This window comes from Macaca thibetana, chromosome 2 (genome assembly GCF_024542745.1).
Source record: "Macaca thibetana thibetana isolate TM-01 chromosome 2, ASM2454274v1, whole genome shotgun sequence".
In the NCBI taxonomy this organism is placed as follows: Eukaryota; Metazoa; Chordata; class Mammalia; order Primates; family Cercopithecidae; genus Macaca; species Macaca thibetana.
The window spans coordinates 132,572,238-132,593,882 of NC_065579.1; the positions used below are offsets into that span (position 1 = coordinate 132,572,238).

The 21,645-nt window shown below is 40.3% G+C and overlaps 1 protein-coding gene across 8 annotated transcripts in view; it reads left to right on the top strand.

Moving 5' to 3' along the window:
- CNTN4 (contactin 4) overlaps window positions 1–21,645 on the top strand; it is a 975,811-nt gene that overhangs the window by 941,319 nt on the left and 12,847 nt on the right. For 7 of the 8 annotated variants that reach the window (XM_050781395.1, XM_050781393.1, XM_050781398.1 and 4 more), the window contains 9 exons: window positions 1,390–1,565; window positions 6,159–6,279; window positions 9,926–10,084; window positions 12,456–12,605; window positions 14,222–14,292; window positions 15,346–15,580; window positions 17,658–17,770; window positions 18,327–18,513; window positions 18,942–19,054. In XM_050781395.1, the coding sequence (XP_050637352.1) occupies window positions 1,390–1,565; window positions 6,159–6,279; window positions 9,926–10,084; window positions 12,456–12,605; window positions 14,222–14,292; window positions 15,346–15,580; window positions 17,658–17,770; window positions 18,327–18,513; window positions 18,942–19,054 (1,325 nt within the window). The remainder of the gene's footprint in view (window positions 1–1,389; window positions 1,566–6,158; window positions 6,280–9,925; window positions 10,085–12,455; window positions 12,606–14,221; window positions 14,293–15,345; window positions 15,581–17,657; window positions 17,771–18,326; window positions 18,514–18,941; window positions 19,055–21,645) is intronic. The other variant, XM_050781400.1, reaches the window with a different exon arrangement.

Sequence of the window (21,645 nt, forward strand, 5' to 3'; positions counted from 1 at the left end):
CCTAATTCAGAATTGTATTCTTTAGGCATGCATATGGCCTTTACATTGAATCCAAACTGCTTCTCACGTGTGTACTCTCTGACACCATTTATGAAATCATGTTGCACAAAAATAAGGGACTATGGGTGTCAATGTAGTTTTAGAGTTCATAAGCTGTCTCAGCTAAGCAAGCCCATTCTATTCCCAGTTTTAACTATAATGTAAAGGGTGAATTTTAAAGCTAATTGATGGTCCTTATTTTAAAAAAGTAATATACCTATATCATTTTGTCAGTGATGTTCATTGCAGCATTATTTATGATTTCTAATTATAAATATTAGAAAAATGTCTAATAAAATTTGCTAAAATGCCAACTAGTTTCAAAATTGTTAAAACTATAAGCTTAAGGCAGATTATAAAAATATGTTGACAAAGGAATAAACATGCTGATATAATATTGAGGAGAAAAAGGAAAATTGTATGTGTCTCATGTTTTTAATGGTGTAAAACAAAACAACTGAAAAACTATGAACCGAAAAGACTGGGGGAAATTATACCACCACGAAAATAGATGTTTTATCCAGATAGGATTTGTTTTTCTTTTTTTTTTTTTTTTTTTTTGAGACAGAGTCTCACTCTGTCGCCCAGGCTGGAGTGCAGTGGCCGGATCTCAGCTCACTGCAAGCTCCGCCTCCCGGGTTTACGCCATTCTCCTGCCTCAGCCTCCCCAGTAGCTGGTACTACAGGCGCCCGCCACATCGCCTGGCTAGTTTTTTTGTATTTTTTTGAGTAGAGACGGGGTTTCAACGTGTTAGCCAGGATGGTCTGGATCTCCTGACCTCGTGATCCGCCCATCTCGGCCTCCCAAAGTGCTGGGATTACAGGCTTGAGCCACCGCGCCCGGCCAGGATTTGTTTTTCTATTCCTTCTTTTAATTTTCTTTTAATTTAGGAAATTCCCTGTGCTAAAACATTTATTACTTTTATAATAGAAAAAAAGTGCCCAACAAACTTCAAGTCAACATGGATTTTTCCTGTTTGCACTCAGCTGAAATGTAGCTTTCTAGTGAAACCGGAGAGAGATGAAAACCTTTTCAAAGAAGCAATTCAGAGCAGGCTGCCAGAAAGTAAGCCCTTCCATGAGCATCTTTAGAGATCTCACCTCCATGCTCCCTGGCTGAGTTCTGTTGCTCTGAGAAGGTTCACGTAATGAGTGTTTTCATCTTTTCATATTAAAAATGACCTCCTGGCCTGAGTCTGAGCTTCCCAGATGACTGAGGTTTGCTGGTCACAGCCTCAGAAAAAATAAAGCAAAATTACTTAGTATTTCATCCTGCTCTTGGAGTCTACATTTTATTTCCTCACGAGCTCACAGACTTTGTTGTTGTTATTGTTTATTTTAACTCTCCAGATCCAACAAGGGTCATGGTACCCCCTTCCAGTATGGATGTCACTGTTGGAGAAAGCATTGTTTTGCCGTGCCAGGTAACGCATGATCACTCGCTGGACATCGTGTTTACTTGGTCATTTAATGGACACCTGATAGACTTTGACAGAGATGGGGACCACTTTGAAAGAGTTGGAGGGGTAAGTATTAATATCAAACTATCCACAGGAAACACAGTGTGCAAATGAACTTCTCGAAACTGACTCAGACTAACTTGTTTGGACCAACTTAACAATATATTTAAAGTTACTATTTTAGAATTTTGTTCAAGTAATCTTATGGCAAGAAACTCTTGGTTAATTCCTGCTCCTTTTTGCACAATAAATGTGGCACCACTCATTGAACAACCTGTATGGCAGGACTGCTCTCTAACTGGCACCAATCCTACAGGTTAATTATTCATTCCTGTGTATGGATTAGAAACTAAGGGTCACAGACATTGGATGACTTGCCTTGGCCTCATAGCTACTGAATTGCGGATCTCTGCTTAAAACTTCAAATCTCAAACTCTGTGTCACATATCATATCATATACCCTAGAATCTGATTAAGAAAATAGCTTAAGGATAGATTCCTTCTGCTTTTAGGCTGCTAATTAAACTCCCTTTGACCTTGTAGAAGGCTCATCATTGTGAATTTAGGGTTTTCTTTCTTGAATTTGAAAGTCTGATTGGGTTATTTACTATCTCCAGGTAATTTGAATTCAAAATGATTGCATTTTCAAAATGCCTTACTTTCCATAACTATGTATTATCATTGAACACATAACAAGAAGAGGTTAAATCTGAAAACAATTTATGTCTATGACAATCATTGTCAAAAAAAATTTTTCTGCTCTAACACAGCTCTATGGTCCCATTGACAATAAAGATTGACTCTGACTGCCATTTTTATGAAGGAGTCCAACCAAAACATAGCAGAATATAAAAATGGGGCCCTGACTTGAAGAGCCCTCCCCACTTTCTAGGCTGCCATAAAAATCTGTCCACCCCCTTTATGTTGAGAATAAGTGGCCTAAAGTCATCCATATGATATAGTGAGAGCATATTTTCCACCCAAGTACAGTACTAGCCCTGTTCATTACATTCTTACTACCTTTATCAAACAGGGTTTTTGCAGTTGAGTCACAGAACGCCAAAAACAATTTCAATGACTGTTGTCTCAATTCTATGCCAAGAGTGGTATCTGACTGGTACAACTTTAGATGGCACAGGAAAGAAGTTAATTAGTTACATCAGTGGATGCCTGGGTTCACTAGGGATTATCTCTTGGGACCCTGGTTGAGAAAGGCTATATGAAATTGCCAAAGTAAACCATTCTGGACTTCTTCCACATGGTTCAGCTTAATAACATTGGCTAAGTGAGAGAAATATTAACTACCTCACAAAGACATTGGAAATATTGAATATCTTGAGGTCTAGAAAAGTACATAGCCCAATGTCTACCACAAAAGAAGTACTTGATAAACTTTAATGGTGGTATCAACTGAAGGAAGGGTAACATTGATTGTAATAACAGGAAAGTATAAATTGAGAACATTCTTCATAAATTAAGCTGAATGTTCTCACATTAAAACCAATTTCTTGGGCAGGAGAGAGATTAAAAATGCTAAATCTCAGAATGGTGCAAGCACCAGCCAATCCAAACAGATGCCTGAACAATCGAAGTGGATGTCCTACCATTCAGACACATGTAGCCTTTCTGCCAGAATGGTGCCAGGGCTAAGGCAGAAATAGGGACACCCTAATGAAGTCAAACACTGATGACCACCTTTTTGTAGAGACAGCCGTCCGTAGCGCCGCTCACATTCATCTTTCATATGGGAAATATCTGTTTCCTCTGTTAAACTAATGCTAACACTAATCAACTCCTGCTGAGAAATACATAGAAAATTAAGAACAGCACAACCGCATGTGAGATCTAAGTGTATTAGCCACTAGGATCATTAATGTCTGTGGAGTCAAGACTTGACAATAGAAGAGAAAAGCAAGTGCAGTTCTGAAGTCAAGCCTATTTCAGTTTCAGCTTCCTGGGTCAGCATGGTGGAGATGATGTTTGGTATAGAGTTAACCTATGGAGGTTTTAGGAAAGTTATTATTTCATTGTCCTCTGATACCCCCATCCCCACTGAGTATTCTGTCAGGAACATAACAGACTGCAGTGGTGGAAAATAAGCAGATGCTGTTGTTTTCTTTGGTAGGAACATAAAAAATGTAGATCTTAGTTAATAGTTGGGTCTGGATGACTTCAAAGGGAAAGAGAAAGTTATTGTGGTCTCCTTTGATGAGACTCTTACCTCACTCCTATTTTTTTCTTTGTTTCAGTTTTACTTTAAAAACACAAATCCAGTCAAAATGTGTAAATAACTAGAGTACTTTCTAAATTGCAAAATCAAAATTTTCTATTAATAGGTTGCTGTGCTCTGAAATATCCAGGCTACAAGTTTCTTTAACATTTAAGCCCTTGATGAATAACGTGAATTAGTGAGATGGTGTAGGCATTTCCCTCAGGCCAATGTGCACCTTCCCTGCACACCTCCCCAGGGACATATTTTTTATTTAAACCTGTATTCAAAGTCCCAATATGTGAAATTTCTTAGGTAAAGTAACAATAATCTTAATAATGATGATAATAGTGATAATTCCTTATATTTGCAAAGTGCCTCATCATTTATCAAGTACTTTCTTATATACACTTGACCCTTGAACAACACGGGTTTGAGCTGTATGGGTCCACTTACATGTGGATTTTTTTCTACCACACTCAGATTGCAAATACAATATTCATGGGATTTAAAACCCACATATATGGAGGACTGACTTGTCATATACTCAGGTTCCAGAGGACTGACTGCATGACTTCAGTATGTGCGGATTTTAGTGTACTACAGGTCCTGAGTCCAATCCCCTGTGTCTACCAAAGGATGACTGTAATAGCTCCTTAATCCTCACAGAAATCTTGTCAAATAAGTTAACAATTATTTTCTCATTTTATTGAGCAATTATAAGACTTGATCTGTAAACAGTGGCATCTGGATGAGAAGCCAAGTGTTACAAACAAAAGACGTTTTGGGTTAACATACCATAGCTTTACCTGAATTGGATTTAACATCTTTGACATGTTTGTTTCACAAAGAAAATGGAACATGGCCATCAGTAATAACAGTTTAGAGTTAATCTATGCTTCACAGTTTTCAGAAGATTTTCACATACACAGATTATCTCATTTGATTTTCACAACCTAGCACATAGGTCAATAAAGGTCTTTCAAAAGTCAGTAAATTAAGGCCAAGAGAGATTAAGAGATTTAGATGAAATCATACAGCAGAAGTCAGCCCAAGACAGCTAAGCATCAAAACTGTAGCTCTTCCTTCACTCCATGCTTTGGCATCTCTTCTAATCCTATTTCTAATTGGCAAATCTATCTCTTCCATTATCCTGTGAATGTGACACTCTGTGCTGAAATGATGGAGATAACCAAGAACATATTAGTTTTGAAATAGCATGAGGATATGGTCTTTCTGGATGCTAGTCCAGTGTTATTGTTAAGAACAGGGACTACATGGGTTCAAATCCTGGCTCTGCCATTTTCTAGCTATGTGACTTTAGGCAAGTCTCCTAACCTCTTTGTGCTGGAATTTTGTCATCTGTAAAATAAGGATCACAAGAATACCTGCCTCAGAGGACATGTGAGTATTTAGTGAGTTTAATATAAGTAAAGCATTTAGAAGCTGCCTGTCATATAGTAAATACCATTAAGCATCATCCATTACTATTGTCACTGGAGAAATAGCAACAGAAGAGTCTGTGTCAATTTCCTATTGTATCATTTGGAATGGGAAAATGAAAGAGGGCCAATATATCCTAAATTATCTTGTCATCCATTACGGGTTTAGAATGAAGTGTAGTTTTTCAAATCTGGCCTCTAGAGTGGTCTCTTCATCAAGCAGCTATTCTCCAAACTTTAGATTAACAGAACTGTGAACCAAACTCTAAGGTGTAGCAGTGTTCTTCAGGTAAAATGCTGCCTTTGTGATAGCCTGTGGAATCATCTCCTCACATTTATTAAAAGTACTGTGCTGGCGAACACTGTAGAAATATTTCTGGGGCACATAGACATCCAAACCAGGATGTAATTAGTCCTATTCATCTGCTAATCAAACATGCATTTGGCATTTGGAAAACAAATTAGCACCGTTCCATACTAGGTGGTGCGAGATTTCCTTGGAGAATCTGGTCTTCCTAATCCTTTAATTCAAACCTGGAAGCAATAAAAATGCTGGCTGGAAGAAAGGGTTGTGAGGTAAAATGCAGATACCTCCACATGTGGGCTTGCTTCCATTTTCCAAATACAGAGTTCTAAAGTATCAGAATGCCAACCAAGGCTCTAGGCTGAGGGCATTTCTGAAGAAATTCACAAAACTAGATCAAGAGCCATCGTAGTGCATAGTACTTATGTAATATGTAAGTTACATCCTTCCAACGTGGGTGGCAAACTGCTCCAGAGACTCAGAGAAGCCAGACACCTGAGGTCTTGTCGAAGATGTGTTCTGAAAATGTTGGTGTTCTTATCTCTCAGGCAGGCTCACATATTTTTAATAGGCCATGGCTTGCATCACTAATGTTTTCATCAGCCAGTGTAAAATAAATCCATTAGTCACAGTGTCCTTCATGTGATAATGATATTTAGAGCTCATTAAAAAGTAATTGTAGCCACTTTCCCCTACTTTATCAGCAGGATTCAGCTGGTGATTTGATGATCCGAAACATCCAACTGAAGCATGCTGGGAAATATGTCTGCATGGTCCAAACAAGTGTGGACAGGCTCTCTGCTGCTGCAGACCTGATTGTAAGAGGTATTGGATTTTGTTGTTGTTGTTGTTGTTGTTGCTTTTGAAATATTTTCATGATCTCTACTGTAGCACAGAGTTTCAAAAACCTCAGTGGTTTAGAATTATGGGAAAAAGTCAGGCAGACGCTGAACATTGTAAACAGTGGCTAACAGTCCACAGAAGTTTCTGGTGCATGTACAGTTCCTCAGTGGGGGTTGTCAGAAAATGCACCAAACACATCCAGTAACTTTACACTAAAAGGATAATCGAGTAAATCGAGTACCCGATTACAGCTGTTGGAGTTGATATGACCTTCTAGAACAAATTTAGGTGAACAAAAGCAGATAGTTTAAAGAGGGATTAAACTGCCCCTTTTTATGTTTCCTCTGGGCTAAACTGAATTAGTATAACAGCAGCTTAAGTAAAATCATCAGGTTTATCCAAGTTTCCTTTTTTTCCCTAAACTTCACAGTGCTGTTCAGTTTCTAAAACAGGGTTTTGGGAGAGGACACTTCCTGACTGCCTGGGATGTAGTAAATGAGCTAAGAGTTGATGTAAATACTAACATTTTTGAGATTCTTTTGAATATTATCAGCATGACCTAATTTGGACCTAAGAGCTATGACCCCCCCCCCCCCCGGCTGAGCAGCACCAACTGAGTACATTCCAAGCCTCAACAAACCAGTTGGCAAAGGAACTGTAAAAGGACTTTTAAGAAATATTTTTAAATGAAAATTAAAATCTTCACAAAACAGTGTACCTAACAGAATCCAACCTATGCATGCTCAGCGGTTTTCTATAGCATTAAAAGAGAGGCCAATCCAGACATCAAAATAATCTCTTGGCTAGAATCTCCTTCATCAGAATCCCTAACTGTTGGTGTTCAGGCATCTTTGGCCAGCTGGCAGAGTGCATGGCAAAACTTCGAATGCAAGAAAATAAAAATTTAGGGTATGAGAATTGGAGGCAGGGTTAATCTGCATGCACAGAGAACAAGGTATTATTGGAAGCCATAAAGAGTGTTGCTATATCATCTAGGCATAATGTAAGGGGGGGAAATGTGTGGGAGTTAGCAACTTAAACTAATTGTGAAGAGAGGTTCCAGAAAAATAGCGATTCCAATGTGTCTGCTTTGTTCCCCTTTAAATTGCCTTTAAAAAACCTTTCAGTAACAGTGCAGACAAGGGCTAGAAATGAGAAAAAACTTTCAACCTAGGTAGATCTGCCCACAGAATAACTTATAGAAATGTGTTTATTTCCATTTTAAAATACACCAGGCTGGTCTGCCCTCCCCTTGGGGACAAAAGAATTCTGTTGTTGAAAATTTATCCTCTATTTAATTAGGATAATGTTCAGATTAGCAGTTAAAACACCAATAAATTAGACTAATGAATATTTAAATCAGTAATACTTGAAGTTCTTAAATGATATTGTATACTTCATTTCACAGAAAATAACATTAAATACCAGGAGGAATTTGCAAATGCAGTCTAAAAGAAAATCTAGTCTAATCAGTTAATAAGGCCAATAAATTAATATGCCATTTAAAACCATAATCTTTCATGTTATCTCCTTCGGCTCTGCCCTTGCAGCTCTTCTTGTACATTACAGAGGGGGAGGCAGGAATGTATTTCACCACCCTGAAAGAGATTTTCATATTTGAAACCTATAGCAGCTTTGAGTCTTGGCTCCAGATCCTTTGATTTGCTGAGGCCTGCTCTATTTAACCTATAGCACTCTAATGGCAGCCAGAAAGTCCATCCTTCCTGAGGGAGAAGCAGACCCCAGAATCAAACTAATCTTCCCTTTGCCGTTGCCTGAAACAAAATCTTCTACATGCCCCTGAGTTTGTTATCATTTTGTTCAGAGTGCAAACATTTGTACATTTTTCATTTTGAAAGAGGGAGTCAACTTCCCTAAAACAAAGTTGGTAAACATTCTGTAAGGTCATATCTATGCATGGGTAGGAGCGGGTGGCAGGAAGATAAAAAAAGAACAAACAAATCCAGGAAAGTACCATCTTCTCTCCAGTGGCCAAATTCATACCAGCCCTTCATTTCCTTCCTATAGAGAGGCCAACAATGGACTCAGATATTTCCTATCGATTTAATTCTTTGAAGAGTTTAGAGGGAAACACTTTTCTATCTGTGGTACTTAGATTTTAAAGGCCATCAGTGCAGCATCCATAAAGAAAAAAGGTGGGGAATGCTCGGATGAGAAAACTGGTGAAAAAAATTATATTGTCTTCAAGACTTTATCTGGTTAAAAGGGGTTGCAAGACCAAAGGTTACATTAGCTCTATCTAGGTGACATTAGACTGACATGCTGAAATGTCACCATGGAAAATTAATCAGTTCCAGGATACAGATTTCCAGACATTTCATTCAGGAGTGGGAGGGAGAAGATAAATTTAGTCTCACCTGTGGGTCTATAAAAGTGATTTTTAAAAAAGGAAAGAGAATTTAGGGCATCACGAAAACGGTGAAGGAGTGAATCCTAGAACAAAGTCTAACTTCAGGAAATTGCTGTTAACTTTGCACTGCTCTGTGAGAGGTCTCTTTTCTCCCTGTCCCTGTGACATGGCCCGATAGTATTTGGGTAGTACATTTGATTGCTAGACTGGGGATTAGCAAACCCCTCCTAGGAACATCTCCTTATGCCCGTCTAATGGGCATGAGGTTTGTCATTATGTCCCCTCACCATCACCTTCCCTCCTGAGGTGGTCAATTGTACCTTGTTAAAAATGCATTTGACTGCCTGGTAAGAGATTTTCATGTTGGAAAGTGGGATAGCTGCGGGTCTTTGCTCTGGCTCTGTTGATATTTTGTCTTTGCCTGCCAGCTGCTTTCCATCCTTCTAATTCTTTATTAGTTTCAAGCCTTCATTTAAATCTGATTTCCTCCCCTTTCCATGGTTTAAGTACATGGACAGAAATAATGAACATCAGGAAGAGAAGCAGAAAAATACAGGTATGACTTGCAGAAACTACAAATGAGAGTCTTTAGAATAAAGCCCAATTTTGAAATTGCTTTGAAGAAGGGAGCGCTTTGACTCTTGCGCACCGGCCATTTTCACAGCAGTTCCCTTGCACGCAAGTGTGTGCTCATATGGGATGCAGGGTTGGGGGTGAAGAGAGTGCTAGTAATTACAGTGCAGCAGAATGTGCAGAGCAATACTGTAACCTTCAAAGTTTTAAAGCCATTTGTGCTTAAATCTATATTCTCAGTGGTAGAAATAACTGTTTCCAGCAGACTATACTCTTTATGAAATCAGAAGCAATATCTATCTTTTCTCGCTACCGTATCCTCAAATAACAGTGTCTGACCCATAGTAGGAACCTATAGATAGATAATGAATTAATGAATGTGGGCTCTTATGGTACCCCAGTATTCCCTATTAAGTATTCAATTGTAATTATTTGTTTACCTATTCGTTTTTCATATTAAACTCTGGGACCCTAGAAGGAAGGGGCTGTGTCTCATTCATCTCTGTGGTTTCCAAGCCCAAGAAAGTTCCCAGCACATAGTAGGATTCAAAAAGGATTTGACAAGTGATGAATCTGTGAATGGGTAAATAAATGAATGGGTCAATGCCCCACTCAAATATGTGGATCCTTCACTTGGGTGTTTGAATACACTGTTCCAGTTCTGGGGGTCTTACTCTTTCCCAGGTCCTCCAGGTCCCCCAGAGGCTGTGACAATAGACGAAATCACAGACACCACTGCTCAGCTCTCCTGGAGACCCGGGCCTGACAACCACAGCCCCATCACCATGTATGTCATTCAAGCCAGGACTCCGTTCTCCGTGGGCTGGCAAGCAGTCAATACAGGTACCATATTGGATGCTTGGCTCAGAGACATTGGGAATTCAGCATACTGGACACAGCACTGTGGCAAGGAACATCTAAGTTCTCATTCAGACACTACTACAAATGATATATTGTGGCAGTGTTTCCTTAACCTTGGCCCACTGTACTATTATTAGTATTTTTCTTTATATCGAATCACAGTTAGGTTTTTTTAAACTCATCCTAAGGAATAGTATCTGTGAAATGGTATGTCCGGACCAGATTTGGTGGCTCACGCCTGTAATCTCAGCACTGTGGGAGGTGGAGTTGGGTGGATCACTTGAGCCCAGGAGTTCCAGACCAGCCTGGGCAACGTGGCGAAACCCCCTCTCTACAAAATATACAAAAATTAGCCTGGCGTGGTGGTGCGTGCCTGTAGTCCTAGCGACTCAGAAGGCTGAGGTGGGAGGATCGCTTGAGCCCAGGAGGTAGAGGTTGCAGTGAGCCAAGAAGACACCGCTGAACTCCAGCCTGGGCGACAGTGAGACTCGATCTCAAAAAAAAAAAAAAAAAAAAAAAAAAAAAAAGTCTGTTGTGCTGGTTGTATATATATTTTCCCTAACACACATTAAAAATATATTAGTTATAAAAATAAAATGCATCAATCTGTATTACCTAAAATCATCTGTGTAGCATTGTGGTACACTTTGGAAAGCAGTAGATTCTGCTTGACTATAGTCACAGACTTTGTAAAGTTTACACAGTGCTTTCAAAAAACCAGTAACTGAGGATTATAGGGAGCCTCCTCACTTGCTGCCCTTTTTTTTTTTTTTTTTTTTCTGAGACAGGGTCTCACTCTGTCACCCAGGCTGGAGTGCAGTGGTACAATCACAGCTCACTGCAGCCTCGACCTCCTGGGCTCAAGCAGTCTTCCCACCTCAGCCTGTTGAGTAGCTGAGACCACAGGCACAGGCCCCCACACCCAGCTAATTATCTAAAATTTTTTGTAGAGACAGGTCTTGCTGTGTTGCTTAGGCTGGTCTCAAACTACTGCACTCAATCTATTCTCCTGCATCAGCCTCCCAATTTGCTGGGATTTCAGGTGTGAGCCACTGTGCCCAGACCCAGTTTTTTAGATGGATAAATTTGGGGATAAAAAGACTTGAGATTACTTTTTAACCAATTTTACAAATTCTTTAAAACAAAAATTGTTAGCGGTAGCACTTCCATCCTGTTTCCCTTTATTACATTTATACAGCACTTCCTATTTTTTAAAAGGTTTCACAGTTATTTCTCTTTGCATCTAAAATAATTCTTATACCATCCCCACTTCTGTCAGTACCTCCAAATTGACTCATTTTCTTATTTAGATTTCATTTAAGGATAAATTGGATGAACAAGTAGTTATTACAAACAAGATACACACTCCTCTAGACAGCAAAGGTAGGCTATATGGCCTTGATGTTTGGAAGGAGAATATGCCCAGTGTTGCGCAATTCATATGAATCTTGTTGATTTTAACCCCAGTTTGTTTTATCATTTTTGTTTACCAATCCTTAGAAACGGGTTTCTGTGTTTCCTACTGTAATCACTGAGTCACGGGTGTGCTTTAAGAAGGAAAGATGAGAAAAATATGAAAGTTAGGAGATGAATTCTAGTCCTGACTGCTAATCAGCTGATCTCTATACATCTTCGTTTTCCTCTTCTGTTAAACGGACACAATAAGAATTGTTTAAGAATAAATATAGGCCAGGCGCAGTGGCTCACACCTGTAATCCCAGCACTTTGATAGGCCACGGCAAGTGGATCGCTTGAGCCTAGGATTTTGGGAGAAGTCTGGGCAACATGGTGAAATCCCATCTCTACTAAAAATACAAAGTGGCATGCACCTGTAGTCCCTGCTACTCGGGAGGCTGAGGCACAAGAATTGCATGAGCCTGGGAGGTGGAGGTTGCAGTGAGCCGAGATTGTGCCACTGCACTCTAGCCTGGGCGTCAGAGAGAGAGACCCTGTCTCAAAAAAAAAAAAAAAAAGGGAAAAAAAGAATAGAATACTTTTGCCTTTCTCAGAGGACAGTTGAAATAATGTGTCTGGCACTACATAATAAATGCTGAAACACATGTGAAGGGGTGATAGTAATGATTGAGTCGGGTGGCTTGGGGCCTTGTGGACTGCGTGTCTTTTATGATGTCATCTGCTGGTATCTGATTAGAGTGTGTTAGTTTCACATACAGAGATAGTTCTGAGATTACTTCACTGAAACAACTGTTGATGCAGCTAATATCAGAACACCTACACTGCCCTAAATGCAATAACCATGAGGATGGGTGGATGTTCCTATCTTCCTAGGGTAATCTCTGCATTTGTTTTCTGAGAACCTATGAAACAGCCACTACCTTTTGTTGACTTTCAGTCCCAGAACTCATTGATGGGAAGACATTCACAGCAACCGTGGTGGGTTTGAATCCTTGGGTCGAATATGAATTCCGCACAGTTGCAGCCAATGTGATTGGGATTGGGGAGCCCAGCCGCCCCTCTGAGAAACGGAGAACAGAAGAAGCTCGTGAGTAGCACCCGGGATTCAGATCATCTGTTCTGCCAGCTGCTGTTCCTTAGGAAAAGGCTTTGAATTCTTGCTGCTCTTCAGCGCTCATGCTGCTCTGTGTTAGCACACCCTTCACCTCAAATGATTATAATGGTAGAAATCAGGCCAGGAGAAGCCCAGCTGAGCACGCAATGGGTTTCAATCCAGAGTTAAGCTTCCTTCATTAGGTCCACCTGTACAGCAACAGGCACACTGCACTTAGTCCTCTCAAAAGCCAGCCCTTTCTTCATTGGTTCATATGTCACCGAGATTCTAACAGGATTTCAAAAAACAATGCCCCACATTTCAAATAAAATTATCTCACATAAGTAACTAATGGCAAAGAATAATTTCTGGCTGCTGTGGGCACAGCAACCGTGGGGTAGTCCTGCTTCGAATAGAAATAAGAAATAAACCAATTTCTTCAGAAATGTTCACTGAGATTTTCTTAGGGTATAAACCATTCCCAGAAACTAAGTTTCAGAACACCGTGCTAATTCAAACAAGACTAGCCAGCAATTTAGTATGGCCCTCTACATATACAGCTTGAATGAGCACGGGGAGAGAAGAACAAGTTCATCAGGGTCAGCCATACTTTTACTTAGCTGGTGTAAAGCAGGAGGCCTACATGTGCAGTCTTTATAGAGTTCCCGGCTGTAGACGGGCCAGTGTGTTGAAGGAATAATAAGGTCTCTACACAAATGGGAGTTCTGACCCTACTCTCAGAAAAGCAAAAACTCATCTAGGTCTATTTGATTGGCTTTAACCAAGGAGATATACCCAGTCACCAGCCACATGCCCCAGTGAGACATTTTTAAATGCGGCCCAGAGCCTTTCAGTTACATGATGACAATATAGTTAGTCCCCTGCTTTCTTTTCCCCTTCCAAAACCATAATTGAATTAATTCCCCTCAGCAGTCTTCAGGTGGAAGCTCACATAATTTCCTCCCTTTTACAGAGAAAACTGGGGGGTCAAAGAGGTTAAGCACAGTGAGCAAGGGGTCAACTCTATCTGCCACTTCCTTCAACACTCAGATCAAAACTCTCTTCCTCCAAGAAGCTGTTCGCCCACCTCAGCTCTGGGCAGGCCGCTACTCCGGAAGGCCCCCTGCGCTTCTCCATGCTGACTGTACCGTACTCTGGTTGTCCACCTTGCTCTAACTGTGGTGCAAGTGCTCTTCCCCTCCAACCAGAATGGAAACTCTGCCTGAGCAGAGCTTGTACTGTCTTTCCTTTGTGTATCATCACGTGGCTAATAAACGCAGAACCAAACATTAGAACCAGACCTCAGTCCTTTCCTACCTTCCAGAACCCCTCAACCTCTAGGGATGGAGCTGAACAATTGGTCAGACATGTCAGATAACATGTGTACCTTGTTGAATGAGAAACAGGTAATTAATAGCAGTCTCCTTGGTACATTTCACTTCCTCGAGCTGACGCCATGGGTCTCTTGATGATGCTGTTGCTGATCTCCAAAGACAAAGGGGTATGCCTCAAAGTACTCATTGAAAGTGAGTCACCTCTGCCAGGCAACCTTCCTGCCCCTCATTCGCCTTTGCCGCCTGACATGACTTGTTTTTTGTCTCCATGTGCAGTCCCCGAAGTCACACCAGCGAATGTCAGTGGTGGCGGAGGCAGCAAATCTGAACTGGTTATAACCTGGGAGGTAAATGAATCACAGAATAAAAGGAATGTACATGCATCAAAGCTATTTTTTTTATTTTCCTCAATGTTAGACATAGCTGGGAAGTTTCCTCCTCTGTTTTTAACAGTGAAAATTCATTTGAGTGCAGACACTCCCTCTCAGGTAGCTAATGGCTGGCAGGAAGGATGGCGCTTGCCCATCCATCATTGAGGCAAGTTTTAATTCAATCCATTACAGTAAAAACAATCATGAAGGGAAGACAACACAAGTTACAAAAAAAAATAAAGAAGGCTGTTTCACAGAAAACTGGTTTTTCTTTTCTTCCTGAATTGCGGCATGGCCAATTGATTTAAAGCGTCTGCCAGCACTAGAGTCAGTGCACCAGCACAATTTCCTGGCAATTGGCTTTGCTTCCAGAAGGGGCCCTCTTTTAGGAGGTATTTTTTAAAACAACCTGGAGGAAGGTTAGTCACCAATATATTAGAAATTGGCTTTGAGAGAAGAGGTGGGAGCTTTAGAAAGGGTTCTTCATGTTTTTGAAAGATTCGAAACAGCCCCAGAAATTAAAATCTTTCATTTAGCCAGAGCACAGCAGTGAAACAATCACTCATCCCCCCAGCTGAACTCTTCCCTCTGAGAGGGAGGATCTTCAGCCAAGCTGGTTTTTCTTCCTTCAGTGAGATCTTTTGTCTATTTGGCAATGGAGGAAGCTTAGTATTAGAGAATACGTGTTGGAAATACTGTTTTTCAGGAGACCGATGTCCTGTTATTTTTTTTTTTTTTTTTTTTTTTTTTTTAAACAATCATTTCCAACCATTTCAGAGCTGGGTCTGACCCATCAAAAAGCAAGCTCTGGACTGCAGATCTTCATTACGTTTTCAACCCTGCCCAGTACCTTATAACTGTTTAAGACAGACTGACTGCAAGCCCTAAATTTAAAAGACTCTTAACAAAACCCCAAATAAGATGGGTGGAGAAGGATATAGACAAGAATGTTACAAGGGATACAAAAACGATTTTTGCACTGGAGTCAAACTACTCTGATTTCTGAAGACCATCTCCCTTCTTTCCCAGACGGTCCCTGAGGAATTACAGAATGGTCGAGGCTTTGGTTATGTGGTGGCCTTCCGGCCCTATGGTAAAATGATCTGGATGCTGACAGTGCTGGCCTCAGCTGACGCCTCCAGATACGTGTTCAGGAATGAGAGCGTGCGCCCCTTCTCTCCCTTTGAGGTTAAAGTAGGTGTCTTCAACAACAAAGGAGAAGGCCCTTTCAGTCCCACCACAGTGGTGTATTCTGCAGAAGAAGGTATGGTTTATGCTGCCCAGATCATTGACTGTTAATATTTCTTCAGTTCTAAAATGTGGATTTTAGGATGTACAATCAATTTAGCATGGTACATATATATTGAAGGCATACCTGATTGGAGAAGAGGATAATGTAAAAAGTTTGGTTCACTGTCCACCATGAATCTCTTAAAAAGATAGCAACTGCTCTGTATATGAAAACACATGGCTGTCTATTATTGATTCCATTGCTAAGGACCAGAATTGCAAGTACCATGTAAGATCTTCATATCTATCTATATGTTATCATTACTTTCGAAAGAATTTTATTTTTGCCTTTAAGTGAATATCAAAATATAATTTGCATTTTCTTACCACTTGTATTTTCATAAAGCATATTGTACTTGTGGCTAATGCCTATAATCCCAGCACTTTGGGAGGCCAAGGCGGGCGGATCACCTGAGGTTGGGAGTTTAGGACCAGCCTGACTAATATGTAGAAAACCCATCTCTACTAAAAATATAAAATTAGTCTGTTGTAGTGGCACATCCCTGTAATCCCAGCTACTCAGGAGGCTGAAACAGGAGAATCGCTTCACCCCAGGAGGTGGAGGTTGCGGTGAGCCAAGACCGCACCATTGCACTCCAGCCTGGGCAACAAGAGTGAAACTCCGTCTCAAAAAAAAAAAAAAAAAAAAAAAAAAAAAAAAATTCTCACTTATTAAAGAAAAGAGTAAGCCATGAAGCAGTGTGATTGCGCTCACTATCATCCATACCATCATTATGTTTAACATTTCTCACACATTATTACCACTTCCATGCTATCCCTGCTGTCAGGATGCCTTTCACACAGTCTTTGTGACCACTGGAGTTTGTCTATGTTGTTTTAAAGATGATGCTCGGAATGGGACCATGTTAAAACATCTAAAAGGTGAATCATTGATTTAGAGTCAGTGAAGATGCAATAACTTATTCCCAATTAGAGAGATCATCCCCTTACATTCAGTAGCCCTCCATGATCTAGCTGCTGCCTCTCTGTCTGACTCAGCTGCTGATGCCTTTCCCTGCATATTTCATGTTCCAACCATTGCCAAAGGATTTACATTTATTCAAACAAGCTTCAGCCCTTTGCATAGGCTTCAACTTCTCTTAGATAATAGTTCATGTCTCTGGATTATGAAAATGAGAGGAAAAAGGGAAAAGGACAGTCAGCTGACATGACGAATATTCAAGAGAGCTGGGTGACACTTCAGGTTCACACTGCAATCTGTATGATCTTGGATAAGTCACGTATACTCTCTGGGCCTCAGCATCTTTGGTTGCAAAGGAGAGACTAGACTGACTGTTTCCCAAATTTCAGTTATTTTTGACAGATTTCTGCCATAGCTGTGTATACCATTTGTATATGTTAACATTTTTCTTTCAATAGTCTTCCCTAAAACAAAATTTAGTGGCCAAGCACAGTGGCTCATGCCTATAATCCCAGCACTTTGGGAGGGGGATGTGGGAGGATAGCATGAGCCCAGGAGTTTGAGACCAGCCTGGACAACATAGCAAGATCCCAGTCTTTACCCAAAAAAAAAAAAAAAAAAAAAAAAAAAAAAGCCAAGCGTGTTGGCACACATGCATGTGGTCCCAGCTACTTGGGAGGCTGAGGTGGGAGGATGGCTTGAGCTCAGGAGGTCAGGCTGCAGTGAGCCATGACTGTGCCACTACATTCCAACCTAGGTGACAGAGTGAGACCCTATTTCAAAAAAGAAAAATAAAAGCCGTTTAGCCATGTCATAAGCAATAACATTTGTGAGATGCTAATTGAGAAGGATCTGTGTTAAGGGAATTGCTGGTTATGAAAACTTGATGTTTAAACTTAAGTGGTTCTTCTCTTCTACCCACAACTAAATTCAAAACCCAAACACTGGACAAATATTCACTACCACCAACTCCAGCTATCAATCACTGCTCCTCTGCAAAATGAGGGTTTGGCTTACAATCATTAAGGACGATTCTATAACCGTGAATTATTTTACCTTATAATGCTACTATCTACAATCCTGTCCTAATATAACTGATAGAGTAATAACTCTCCATATTCATCTACAGAACCCACCAAACCACCAGCCAGTATCTTTGCCAGAAGTCTTTCTGCCACAGATATTGAAGTTTTCTGGGCCTCACCACTGGAGAAGAATAGAGGACGAATACAAGGTTATGAGGTAGGCAAGACATATGTGCCTTGGGTCTGAAAGAGAATTTGTACCCCTTGATGAGTCCTCCAAGTCACATTCTTATAGGAAATGACCCACATTCCCACTTAGAGGCATTGGTTTTAGGCCTGGCCTCCAGCTGAACATTGATGGAAGCATTGAATACTCAGCTGTGAGACTACCCTTTTTCTATGTTATATTTCTAGAGGTATTTTTCGAAGTATATGCAAATCTAAGCATTTATGGGATGGTTGGCAAAATGAGCTTTGACTTCTGATAATGCCCAGGATAGCTTTGACTCAAAACAAACATGGGAAAAAAGAAAATAATGAACAGGGGTTGTATCAATGTACCATCTCACTAGGAAGCTGAGGACAAAAAAGGGACCCTTCTTACCGTGGATAATTTCTCAGGATATACGCAGTCCTTTGTCCTGATAGCTCTGCTCATGATGTGGTATAGAAAACTAACTCCATCATAAGAATCTGCATACAAAATCACCTGATGCCATTGGAAATATCCCCACTGGGTATGGTTTCCAAGGTCTTTCTGTTTATTTTCTTAGGTTAAATATTGGAGACATGAAGACAAAGAAGAAAATGCTAGAAAAATACGAACAGTTGGAAATCAGACATCAACAAAAATCACGAACTTAAAAGGCAGTGCGCTGTATCACTTAGCTGTCAAGGCATATAATTCTGCTGGGACAGGACCCTCTAGTGCAACAGTCAATGTGACAACCCGAAAGCCACGTAAGAACAGACTTGCTCAGAAATATTTTGGGGACTCATCACACATATCCCAAGTTTATTCCTTATCCCCACCTCCCAATGGTCATTTGCATACTAATTAGTAGCATGTGGATTCAAATTTCCCTCAGCATTTTAAGTGAACCTTTCCGTATACCATGCAAAATTCATTGCTCTGGAGGACAGAAAGAGAAATGCTTTTCTCCTCACTGGGAAGGGCTGCTTCTTTTAGCTATAAATGTTAGGCGACCAACTGAATCTTTTTCCATTTGCAATGCTGTATCTCATCAAATTTTAGTGACCTTGAAGACACATATTAGTGCAATAGCCCATTAAATTGCCTCCACTCTCAAATTCTAGTAAGGAGATATTCCTCAGAATCCATTGAGACTTAATAATCTGTGACTTCGTATATCTTAATTTTTTTATAGCACCAAGTCAACCCCCTGGAAACATCATATGGAATTCATCGGACTCCAAAATTATCCTGAATTGGGATCAAGTGAAGGCCCTGGATAATGAGTCGGAAGTAAAAGGATACAAAGTAGGTAATTTCTTTTTTGCAGAGGCACCTAATCCTGCTGTGAGTCGGGCAGTCTCCTCCATGAATCACACAGTTGTCTGCATTGTCAGTTTCCCTGGTGACGCTCTGCTACCCTGTAGGAATCACTGCCTCCAACATGGTTTGATCTGAGTTGTAGTCTATGGCAATTGGTCAGGATTTAGACAATCACCTTAACTTTAGGCTCAGGCAGCATCAATCAGAAATGAGTAAAGACCCTGTGTTTGGGTCTCCAGAAATACCCTGAAGAACCACTTTTTAAACATTTCTACTGTCAGCTTTATTTTGCTCCTGTGTCAGTTAGTTGTATTTTTTTTTATCCAACTTAGTAGCCTCCTGATATTACCAATGATTAATCATTTTTGTTCATATGTTTCTATAGTCAAAAGAGTTTTATAAAGAAAAAGAAAAAAGAAAAAGCAGCAAAATTGGAGAAAATGTTTGCCTGACCCTATAAATGTTGGCCTGTCTTTAATGAGAAAATGAAAAGAACATGTCTATAGCCTTGTTGCAGCAGTTAAAAGGGGTTATAAATATCTTGCAAGGTTTCCAGCTACCTGTTGCTACTTCACAAACCAAGGGAAGCTAGGGGCTAAAACAGCAACAATGTATCATTTTTTATGACTTTGCAATGTGGATAGGGCCAGAATGGAAAGATTTTAGGGCTGGAATAACTAAGATGCTTCTTCACACACTTTTGGCTTCTTAGGTGGGATAGGTGGGAAAGCTGAGGTTGGCCAGTGATCATGCTCTCCATGAGGTCTCTCCCCACGGATAACTTGGGCTTCCTCACAGTATAGTGACCTCAGAGTAGTCAGACTTCTTACATAGTTGTCAGCTTCAAGAGGAAGAAAGCAGAATCTGCCAGCCCTTTTAAAAGCTAAAGATGAAACTGGCTACTGTGAGGCCAGCTCAGATTAAAAGGCAGGGAAAATGGATTCTACGTCTTGTTATGAGAAGCAGCATGCATGTGCAGAGAGGGAAGGAACTGATGTAAACCAGATGCATGCAAACCAGAGCATGCATTGTGAAGACTGACTGCATTGAGAAGACTATGACTGCACTGAGAGAAGACTGCATTGAGAAGACTGTAACTGCATTGAGAACATGCATTGAGAAGACTGACCAGGAGGCTGGCTCAAAACATCTGAACAATGAATGAACTGAGGATATACCGCTGGGTTAAAAAAGCCTCAGAAGCATGATAACTACTTCACATATCTGAAGGGCTATTATGGTGGATGACAAGTAGAATTTTCCCTCAAGTTTCCAAGAAACAAAACTATGGCCAATGAGTGAAGGCTACATGGAGATAGATTTTGGCTCTGTTTTGCCTTCTAGCAGTCAAGCTTGTAAAAAATGAACCCTCAGAGGGTTCCCCATCACTGGAAATAATCAAGCATACCTGCATCACCACCTAAAGAAAGGTCAGAAAGGGAAATATAGTGTGAGCATTTAATTATATAGCATTTTGTTCCCATTCAGTCCTAGAATGTTATGAGTAAATGACTTTTAAAAAGCTTTAGAGAAACCATAATAATTGGGTGATGCTGACAATGTTCTTGAACTCCAGTGGGTTTGTATTAATTCTTCAAAAGAAAAATGGTTGTTGCAATTTTGCAAGTCCCAGTTTTCATTACAAAAGAAAGAGTATAAACCTGGGACTGGTGGCACATGCCTGTAGTATCAGCTACTTGGGAGGCCAAGGCAGGTGAATTGTTTGAGCCCAGAAGTTTGAGTCCAGCCTGGGCAATGTAGTGAGACCCTGTCTCTAAATAAAAATAAATAACTAAAATGGAAGATTATAAAACCAAACCTAAGATTTTGAAATGTTTTCAGGCAGAAGAGCTTGGAAGTCAACATTTTCCGGAATCTTGTGAAATGGTCTTTTATCTACCACAAAATAAATGAAAGGATGGCAAAGTCATGCCTGCTAGATTATATAAATGGCTGAAGCATGCGGGGTGGGAGCGGTAGCTAAGTAGAGAGTGCTTCTGTCAAAGCGTACCAGCTGCTACTAACTTCCTGCCTCTGTTGCCTTGTGAAAAAGTGGGCACAATGCCATAAACATGCCAATGTTTCAAAAGATGGCAGCAAAAAAGATTGTTGTGTAAAATCTTCCAATTGTAAAATGTTGGCAACACTTCTAATTTTATTTAGTTTTGCTTTTAAATAACACTTGAGGATGCAGACCACGTAAAATTGCTATGCAGTCTGAACTAAGCCTGCAGGCTGCTGGCTTGCCACATTTTTGCACAGAGATGTTGAGAGTAGGACATAGGTAGTGCTGACTGGCACTAGGTAAAGAACCTAGGATCATCAGAAAGTAGTAGGCAAAGTCAGAACTGGAATTGGGATTTGACATAGAATGTGGCAAAGCCTTGGATAATGTGACGAGAGAAGGACTTGGAAGACCCTCCCTGTCATGGACTATTTTTCTTCATCCACATGGCACAGTGACTTATATTCCACTAGTACAGAAACACTCCCTAAGAACTCGTCTACAGAACTGTCACTGGGTCCTTTTCTAAAACTAAACCCTTCTAGGAGGGTCATATAATATATAGCAGAAA